This window comes from Dendrobates tinctorius, unplaced genomic scaffold (assembly GCF_039654945.1).
Source record: "Dendrobates tinctorius isolate UK_male_01 unplaced genomic scaffold, ASM3965494v1 ptg000140l, whole genome shotgun sequence".
NCBI classification, from domain to species: Eukaryota; Metazoa; Chordata; class Amphibia; order Anura; family Dendrobatidae; genus Dendrobates; species Dendrobates tinctorius.
Genome location: NW_027361808.1, coordinates 8,867,368 through 8,877,795, shown reverse-complemented (window position 1 = coordinate 8,877,795; position 10,428 = coordinate 8,867,368). Strand labels below are relative to the sequence as shown.

The following is a 10,428-nucleotide window of genomic DNA, read 5'->3' as shown; positions in this document are numbered from 1 at the left end:
CTGCAGGCACATTTAACGCAGGTTAATCATAGTGGTCAGATGTTTTATTGAGTCTGTAGCAAAATATCAAAGTGCTCTACATAGCGCCCCCAGAGCACATCATTCTGGTGCTCAAATCTGATTTTTCCAGATTCTCAGGATAATATTAATTATTTAGATTTTTAAGTATTTCTAACCCCTCCTCCCCCATCGGCTTTTCAATACAACAGAATTTTAAAAAAAATAAGCTAAACTATTAGCTTTGATAAAAGAAGGATTTTTGGTACTCACCGTAAAATCTCTTTCTTGGAGCCTTCATTGGGAGACACAGGTAACCATGGGTGTATGCTTCTGTTGCTAGGAGGCTGACACTATGCAAATAAAGTAAAACTGGCTCCTCCTCCGTAGCATACACTCACCGACAGGCAGGAAGTACCTCAGTTAAGTGTTAAAGCAGGAGAAGCAACCAACAAACTCCACATATGTACCGGCTCAACGACCAAGGCACGTAGGCCCAAATCCAGTACAATTAGGGAGGGTGCTGTGTCTCCCAAATGAGGCTCCAAGAAAGATTTTACGGTGAGTACTAAAAATCCTTCTTTAACGCTTCATTGGGAGACACAGGTAACCATGGGACGCCCTAAAGCAGTCCCCAAGGGTGGGAACAGAAAGAATGCAGAGAAAGAAGGACTGAGGCCGACCGCTGCGTAACCACCGCCTGAGCACCTTTCCTTCCTAGGCCTTCGTTGGACAAGACATGAGTATGAACTTCGTAAAACTTTGCAAGAAAGTGCGAAGAGGACTAGGTCACGGCTCTGCAACCTCTAAAGCCGAGGCCTAGCGAGAAACTGCCCCAGGAATTATCCAGAGTATGGAACGGAAAGGGGCAAGAGGGACCTAGAGAAGAAAGGACAATGTCTGCACTAATGTGGAATGAAAGGGAATGGAGGACGGCAGGATAATGCTGCCAACTCAGAACTCCCGATTACTCTTCTTGGTAGCCAATAAAACGAAAATGTGGAAACCACAAAATATTGCGACCAGAGATCCCATATTATTATATTAATATATCATCTTTAAAAAAAAGGATGGAATTGGACAAACGGGGAACTTGTGCAAACAGCAAACAAAGTGCAGCAGTGCAAACACGCACAGGACCAGTCACAGACAGACAAAGGCTATTATCAAGATATTCAAATCTATTTATAAGGAGGCCTATAATGTGTCAAATGTGCTCAAAAAAGGATGGTTTGGCATTTGTGGAAGGTGAGCCACAATGGAACACCACAACCGTTTCATACGGCATATAAAGTGATCACAACACTGAATAGACGTAGCCCATCAAGTGTTGTCCACATATGCTCTATATATCATTCGGCTAAAATGCCAGTATATCTATTGAGTACTGCTGCCACAAAGCAAAAAGTTGAAACATTGAGCAAACATTACAATGGACAGGCTTATTGTCCCTCCCACTGGGGACCGTATATATGGCCCATCCAGATAGGGTTAATACCCCAGTACAACATTAGCTCCATTAGAGCCTTCGGATGACCGGGCGGTCCGCATTTTAGCCGAATGATAGAGCATATGTGGACAACACTTGATGTGCTACGTCTATTCAGTGTTGTGATCACTTTATATGCCGTATGAAGCTGTTGTGGTGTTCCATTGTGGCTCACCATCCACAAATGCCAAACCATCCTTTTTGAGCACACTTGACACATTATAGGCCTCCTTATAAATAGATTTGAATATCTTGATAATAGTCTTTGTCTGGCTGTGACTGGTCCTGCGTGTCTTTGCACAAGTTCACCGTTTGTCCAGTTCTGTCCTTTTTCTAATAAAGATGATATATTAATATAATATGGGATCTCTGGTCGCAATATTTTGAGTTTTCCACATTTTCGTTCTATGTAAAGTAGCAATTGATCCTTGATTGTCCAGTACTATTAGCACCTGTGTGTTATTTTACATACAGGGTGCTTTTGTATACCGTTGCTATTGTGTTTTGGTAGCCAATAAGGCTAACGGAACCAAATAGTTGTACTTACACCACCTGAATCAGATCTTCCAGTAACTGTCGCAGAAAGTTGAGGATGCAGGTTCTCTCGCCCAAAGCATGGTCAGAATGACATGATGGGAAGAAACCCAGTCCCTCACAGAAGCAGGCCTCAAAGGCCATGGCGTTAAACTTAAATGTTAACTGTGGCGGAAGAGAGGCCTTGCGGAAGAATATCCGGTCTGGAAAGCCCCAGGAGGCGTCCACGAGCATGTACGCCAGCACCAGGTACCAGGTCTGACCTATCAGCTTGTAGTTGTCAGGACTACTGGAAACCGTTCTGTGATTTTTTTTTTTTGAATCGTCATTAAGGGAAGAGGCGGGGACAGAAAAGGCATCTGAAACTGGGACCACGGAATCACAAATGAGCCGCAACCGACAGCCATCGGATCCTGGGACCTGGTAACATACCAGGGAAACGTCTGGCTCGTTCAAGAAGTCATTAGGTGGGCATCCGGAATGCCCCACCTCCGACAAATTTTGCTAAAGACGGTGGAGTTGAGAGACTACTCGCCTGACGCAAATCCCTGATGATACAGAAAAAAAAAAAAAAAAAAAAAAAACAGCTTCCCAGTAGTCTACCTCTGGAATGTGGACGGCTGATATGGCGGGGACATGGCCTTCCGCCCAAGGCAGGATCTTTGCTAACTCTACCTTGATCTGTGTGTTGCGAGTCCCGCCTTGGTGGTTTATGTAAGCCATGGCTGTGACATAGTCCGACTGAGTGAAGACTGGCTTGCCTGCGAGGAGAGACTGTCAGCGGAGGTGGGCAAGGAGAACTGCCCTGATCTCCGAGAGATTGATGGGGAGGAGGGTCTCCTGAACGTTCCAGCGACACTGCGCTCTGATATTGAGGAAGACTGCTCCCCAACACTGAAGACTGGCACTGATGATGAAGATCTGCCAACGGAGCGGGAGAAATAATAATAATAATAATAATAATAATAATAATAATAATAATAATAATAATAATAATCTTTATTTATATAGCGCCAACATATTCCGCAGCGCTTTACAGTTGAACAGTTTCAAACACAACAGTCATAAGTAACAACGTTAACAATACAATAATTAAAGCGAAATAAGACGACCCTGCTCGTGGAGCTTACAATCTACAATGAGGTGGGGGGGATACAAAGCACAGGTTTGTATTTACAATGATGTATTTACAATGACGGTCCAGCCATCTTCAGGGGGTGGGGGTTAGATGGAGATAGTGAATGGGCTACACACACACAAACATGACTTTGATTACTGAATGTGATAGGCCGCTCTGAACAAATGTGTTTTGAGCGAGCGCCTAAAACTAATGAGAAATGACCTCCTGCACAGGGCAGAGACGGATAGTGTCCACCAAGAGAGGAACTGCTTCACATTGAGAGGTAAAAGCACTGGCCGATCCAGGGAAACAGTCCAGGGAAACAATTCTCTTGTCCCAGTTAGACCGGAGGACCAACTGAAGAGGGTGGGTGTGAAACTGGGCATAAGGCACAGTTCCCATGACCGCCGCCATGACTTCCGTGAAGACTCTGGTATCGGACGCCAGGCTGAACTGGAGTGCCGTGAACTGGTAATGGTGCTCCTGTATCGCAAACCGAAGGAACCGCCGATGCTGTCCACAAACAGGAACGCGCAGGTAAGCATCTTGAATGTCCACAGAGCAAAGTTAATGCCCCTGCTCCATGGAGGGGATCACCGAGTGGAAGGACTCCGTTCTGAAGAGGCGGATTCGAAGGTGGCAAATCAACTGCTCAAGGTCTAAGACCGGGCCGAGCGAAATTTATTTTCTCGGGAGAATGAAGAGGTTCGAGCAGAACCCAGAAAAACCGTTCATGCCAAGGAACAGGTACAATGACACCTGAGATTAGGCAGGGACGAGATGGCTTGGGGAACCCATGAGAGGGTTGAATTGGAAGGAGGGGGAAACGTCTTCCTGGGGGCAAGAAAAAAAAACCTTCCTGTAGCTGGGTGTAACGATCTCCATGACTCAGGTGTCGTCGACTGCCGACAACCAAGTCTCCGTGAAAAGAAGAAACCTGCCTTTCACCCTGGAAGGATTCCCAGGTAGGGATGACCTGTCAGAGGAGGATCCGTGATAGGGGTATCCGGAGGACTTAGAGAGACGGGTCCTAGGCCTCCAGTGAGGAATAGCTTGAAGGAAGGTTTATTTCTCCTTGTGCAGGAGAACGGTCCTGCTGGAAAGAACCGCCAGAGGAAAGGCAGGGAGGTGCTTTTACCTCTGGTGGCGTCGGAAGTGATCTGGACCAGCTTGGTCCCAAAGAGCCTGGATTCCTGGAACAGCAGGCCAGAGCTAGATCTGCTAGCTCCCCTGTAGGAGCCGCCCTAATGCCCTGGCAAAGTATCTTGGTACAGGCCAATATGGCCTTCAGCACTCAAGTGGAGGTGAAATTTGGTCAGAGAGAAATGCATGATGCCTTTAAGGCCGATACTGTTAAAGCCACAATCTGTCAGTAGCGTCCTTAAGAGATGCCGCATCAGGAATGGACGGAACGGTTTGAGAGGCTAAATGTGAAAAAAGGCGGATCCACCTTAGGGGAATCGGACCATATGCTGACAAGGTCAGCAATACGTGCAAACTGTAAAGCACTGCGCAATATGTTAGCGCTATATAAAAATAAAGATTTTTATAAAAGAGTATAGCATGACCAGACGTTTTTGGCCTATCTACAGCAGTGACCTATACACCGGTAAAGGGGGGAGCTGCTGCGGGGGGGGGGGGGGGGGAGAAGGGGCCCGTTGGCTTACCACTTGCTTGAATCCGGCTCCTATTCATAGCTGAGGGATGGAGAGGGTCCTGGGAGAGAAGATCCTCCTTGCCGCACAGTCTCCAGACGGCGCAGAAGACGGCGTCAACCCCTTAGGAACAAGGGGGAAAGCCACCACCGGTGACCACCATCTTCCTCTCAGCCCTCTTCAGGGAGAGGGGTGAGGAGGGGAATAGGCAAGGACTGGCCACCGAAAGTCACCCTGAAACAAAGGGGGGACAGGGGACAAAGTCTGGCCAGCGGGTCCGATAGTGGGCGATACCACACTGCTCTCTTGGTCGCTTAAATGTGGGGAAAACAGGGAGAAATCTGCACTCTGTTACCCGACGAGCTGTATCTGAAAAACAAAGGGAAAAGGATTAATAAATTCACACAGAAACCTGTGAAAGAAAAAAAACACTGCGGATCTGGTGTTAGATCCAGGTCCGCCTCCTACAGACACTAAGCTTAAACTGAGGTACTTCCTGCCTGTACGTGTATGCTACGGAGGAGGAGCAGGCTTTACTTTATTTGGATAGTGTCAGCCTCCTAGCAACAGCAGAATACACCCATGGTTACCTGTGTCTCCCAATGAAGCGAGAAAGATATATATACAAACACATTTTAAATCAGTTATATATTTAATGATTGTATACAGTGTGCACAGAAAAAAAATCATTTTCCCTAATAAAACATTTATACAGCCAAGAGAGTGAAAAAATTTAAATGCTTTTAAGAATGAAGAAATGCACTTGAATATGGAATAATAAAATATTACTTACTCTCGTCTTAAAGTTTTCATGTTCCATAAAGAGAGGTATCCATCAGAGAACCCTACAGCCAGATGATTAGTTCTACTTATATAGGCGACTGTGGTGACCATGGTTCCAGAAGGCGCCAGTAACTGAAGACATAAGTGTCGTCTCTCTCGATTAGCAGCTTCTCTGAGCTTAGGGATTTCTGCAGGTATCCCACTAATGACTTCCAGGTCTACAAATAAAACATTATAAACAAGTATTTCAATAGCAAGTCTTGTTTCCTGTAATTACATAAGCTGTTGTGTTTTCAAGTGAGGAACAAAACTTTCTTGCTAGTATATGAACAGTCTCCTACATTTGTTAGGTTTCCTCACTGCTGGCGCCCTTCGATTTTCAGTGGACCGAGTTAGTAAGTGGAGACTAAAGCCCCCGTCTCACATAGCGAGATCGCTGTTGCGTCACCGATTTTGTGATGCAACAGCGATCTCGCCTGCAATCTCGCTACGTGTGACACATAGCGGCGATCGGGCCCCTACTGCATTGTCGCTGATCGTGCTCGAATGTCCTGGGCCATTTTTTGATCGCTGGTGTCCCGCTGGCCAGCATGCATCGCTGTGTTTGACAGGGACAAGGACGAACGGCCTCAATACTACAGGTCTGAGAGACAGGGTCCCAACGACCGTCGTATCGTTCTAAATCTCTGCTCCGTCACTGGTGAGATCTGACTGTTTAACATCTCACCAGCGACCTCGTAGCGACGCATCAGCGATCCCTACCAGGTCGCATCGTTGTTGGGATCACTGGTGCGTTGCCAAGTGTGATGGTACCGTTACTCCAGTTGTGCTCAAAAGTTTACATACCCAGGCAGAATTTTTTGTTTTCTTGGCCTTTTTTTTTTTTTTTCAGAGAATATGAATGATGACACCAAAATTTTCTCTCCACTCATGGTCAGTGGTTGGGTGAAGCCATTTATTGTCAGACGAACAGTGTTTTCTCTTTTGAAATCAAAATGACAACCGAAAACATCCAAATGACCATGATCAAAAGTGCACATACCCTGGTGGTTTAGGCCTGATAACATACACAGAAGTTGACACAAAAAGGGTTTGAATGGCTACTAAACGCAACATCCCCACCTGTGACAAATGCCAGGAAAATTGTTTAGGATGCAAAGAAAAACCCACAAATAACATCAGCTGAAATACTGGACTCTCTGAAAACTAGCGGTGTGGCTGTTTCAAGATGCAATGTGGTGATATAAAACACTTACTAGAATACTGCAACCAACTGTGTCTGCCTCTATCGTTTTGCTCTACCATCCTCTCACCCCCCCTCCATATGGACTTTAAGAAGAGAAGTACCATAATCTGATAATTCAATCAGCTGTCTTTCACGTAGATTAATTTTGGCTGTTTTTTTTTTTTTTCAAAGGGAATGGTGCGTTTGAGAAAAATCTCGCCCTCAGATCTCACTTCCAGCATTTAGTCATTACAAGCATCAGGAACCCCCTAGAAAACATCTAGTAGAGCTCTGATGTAATGACATTACAACCAACACTCAATTTTTGCCAGGTAATGGGAAATAATGCCAGATAGCTGCAGAATGTTTGTTAGAAAGGAATATACCCAAATTACTTGCCGGTTATCGTATTTTCCAGAACCGATGACCGCACACCTAAGAGATATTTGCCCACCAAGGACTGGAAACTTACTGAAATAAAAGGGCGGTACCTCTTTCCCCCACATCAGTTGTGTTACAGAGCAAGAGAGGACCTCCAAACTATACAGCTAACACCAATTATAATTTCACCCAACACTTAGGCTGGTTTCACATTAGCGTTGAAACAACGCTGCGCACTGCGTCGGTAAGCCCTGCCCCGATCCGGCTCCCTGCCTGCCCCATCCGGGATCACCGCCTACTATCGCATTTGCATGCATGTGATCGGCGCACCCTATCTTTAGCATAGGGTGCGCAGATCATGCGCTGCCAGTGTGAAAGTAGCGTGCTGCGCACTTTTGACGGTGCGCCGTGCGTGCCGAAATGCAGAATGTTGCATTTCGGCGCGCAAAGCGCACCGTCAAAAGTGCGCAGCACGCTACTTTCATACTGGCAGCGCATGATCTGCGCACCCTATGCTAAAGATAGGGTGCGCCGATCGCATGCGTGCAAATGCGATAGTAGGCGGTGATCCCGGATGGGGCGGGCAGGGAGCCAGATCGGGGCGGGGCTTACCGACGCAGTGCGCAGCGTTGTTTCAACGCTAATGTGAAACCAGCCTAACTTAATTTCTATTGCGAACACCAAACAGTGAAAAGGGATGGTGGGGAACATGATGATACTGTCATGAGTTTTGGAAGAAAAAAAAAAAACATCGCTAAGTAATTTCCGTATTTTCCTTTTACCCATGACAGCACACCTGAGAGATTTATAGAGAAACAAATCACCTTAGGGAGGGACCACCACTTGCAGCACCCTTCTACCAAAGATTAGGTCAGCAGAGAAGAATAGATCCACTCTATAGTGCATAAAGAATGTTGAAGGTGAAAACCAAGTTGCAGCCTTACAAATCTGGTCGATGGATACCTCAGCCTTTTCCGTCCAGGAGGCCGCAATAGCCCTCTGGAAACGGATAATCACTGGTAGGGTAAAGGCCCCGTTACATTTAGCGATGCACCAGCGATTCCGACCACGATATGACCCGGACAGGATCGCTGGTGCATCGCTAAATGGTCGCTAGTGAGCTGCCAAACAGGCAGATCTCACTAGCGATGCAGCAGCAGTCGTATTCACCTGTCAGACGCGGCGAGGGTGACTGTCTTCCGCCTGCGTCCATGGCTCGCTCGTCTGCGCCAGCAGGAAGCCGACGACGAGAAATGTACCAGTCCGATCTCGCGCGATCAGCGATATACAGCGGGGGAGCCGTTCGGAGGTGAGTAACACATGTAGCGAGATTGCAACCGATTTCGCTGCTGCGTCATAAAATCGGTGACGCTTTAGTGATATCATGTGTGAAGGGCCCTTAAGCTAGCCTAATGGCATCTCTAATCAATTTCTCCATGGTACTTTGACACCTTACACCCCATCCTAGTGCACTGAGAGGCTACGAACAAGGATTGCATCACACACATACACATTACAGCCATGGAGAAAGGCAAGTTTACTGCTTTCTCTATTGAAGATAGCCCTTTTAGGTTTGAGGAATTCCAAGAACCCTATACTGCATGATGTATCAGATGGGCCCCCCAATCAGTCCTGCTTGCGTCTGTGGTAATGATATTGCTTACTCGGGGGATCCAATGGAATGCCTGATTACAGATTTCTCTTGTCTATCCAAAAGAGGGACATTCTGGTTACAGAAGAAAGATTCCAATTTCCTTCCAAACGCTCTGTTAAAGGGAATCTGTCACCCATTTTTAGTGATATCATGGAAAGATATCAACCAATTGTGCGTCCCATAAGGATTCTGTTAGGACGTTTGATTCCCCCCAACCCCGCACCTTTGATGCATAAATACCTTTTTTACCTTGGTGGAGATGTATGAAAATCGCCACGGTCCGGTCCGATGGGCGGGGCTTATTCGCCTTCTCCCCCCCCCCTCGGCTTGCTGAACGTAATCTTCATCTGTGAATATCACAGACGCCGTAGTTTTCCACGCTTGCGCATTGAAAAGGCCTCCGGCGCTTGCGCAGTATGCTTTGCCCAACTGTGGGAAAAGCATACAATCGGTACAGCGCATGCGCTGGTATTTTTCAGCGCGGTCTATGCCCCAGAAGTGTGTCCTGCATGTGAAGACTTCCGGGGCATAGACCGCGCTGAAAAATACCGGCACATGCGCAGTACCGATTGTATGCTTTGTCCACAAGTTGGGCAAAGCATACTGCGCAAGCGCCGGAGGCCTTTTCAATGCGCAAGCACGGAAAACTACGGCATCTGTGTTATTCACAGATGAAGATTACGTTCAGCAAGCCGAGGAGGGGGGAGGAGAAGGCGAATAAGCCCCGCCCATCGGACCAAACCACGGCGATTTCCATACATCTCCACCAAGATAAAAAAGGTATTTATGCATCAAAAGTGTGGGGTCGGGGGGAATCAAAAGTCCTAATAGAATCCTTATGAGACACACAATTGGGTGATATCTGTTATGAATTCTCTCTCTGGCTTCCCTCTGGTGATTACTGAAGATAGTGGAGCTGATCAGATTAAGAGTTCTCTTTCTGGGCTCCCTCAGGTGGTTACTCGAGGTAGTAGAGCTGATCTGATTGACAGAGGCTTGCCACCTGATAATGAGAAAGACGATTGGCGATCTGGGGTTTCTGATTGGGATTTAAAGGGAATCCGTCACCCTTTTTTTCCCCTATTAGCTGCCGGCATAGACATCGGGGGGCTTATCTACAGCATTCTGTAAAGCTGTAGATAAGCCTCCGATGTAACCTGATATAACGTGTTTTTCTTCTCTATTATACTCACGGAGGTGGGCGGTCCGGTGCCTCCCTTCTTCATGTGATGACATCCTCTTCTCTTGTCCTGTAATGGCTCCGGCGCATTGCTCTGCCCTGTTGAGGGCAGAGCAGAATTCTGCAGTGCGCAGGCGCCAGACCTCTCCCGACGCCTGCGCACTGCAGGACTCTGCTTCTGCCCTCAGAGAAGAGCAGTGCGCCTGCGCCGGAGCCATTACAGGACGGGAGAAGAGGACGTCATCGCATGAAGGGAGGCGCCGGACGGGACGGCGACACCCATCGGACCGGACCGCCCACCTCCGTGAGTATAACGTGTTTTTGTTCTTTTTCAGGTTACATCGGAGGCTTATCTACAGCATTACAGAATGTTGTAGATAAGCCCCCGATGTCTATGCCGGCAGGTGAAA

General features: G+C 47.2%; 1 protein-coding gene across 3 annotated transcripts in view; it reads right to left on the bottom strand.

The window, feature by feature from the left end:
• AHCTF1 (AT-hook containing transcription factor 1) overlaps positions 1 to 10,428 on the bottom strand; it is a 258,110-nt gene that overhangs the window by 219,353 nt on the left and 28,329 nt on the right. For all 3 annotated transcript variants that reach the window (XM_073545122.1, XM_073545119.1, XM_073545120.1), the window contains exon 5: positions 5,589 to 5,796. In XM_073545122.1, the coding sequence (XP_073401223.1) occupies positions 5,589 to 5,796 (208 nt within the window). The remainder of the gene's footprint in view (positions 1 to 5,588; positions 5,797 to 10,428) is intronic.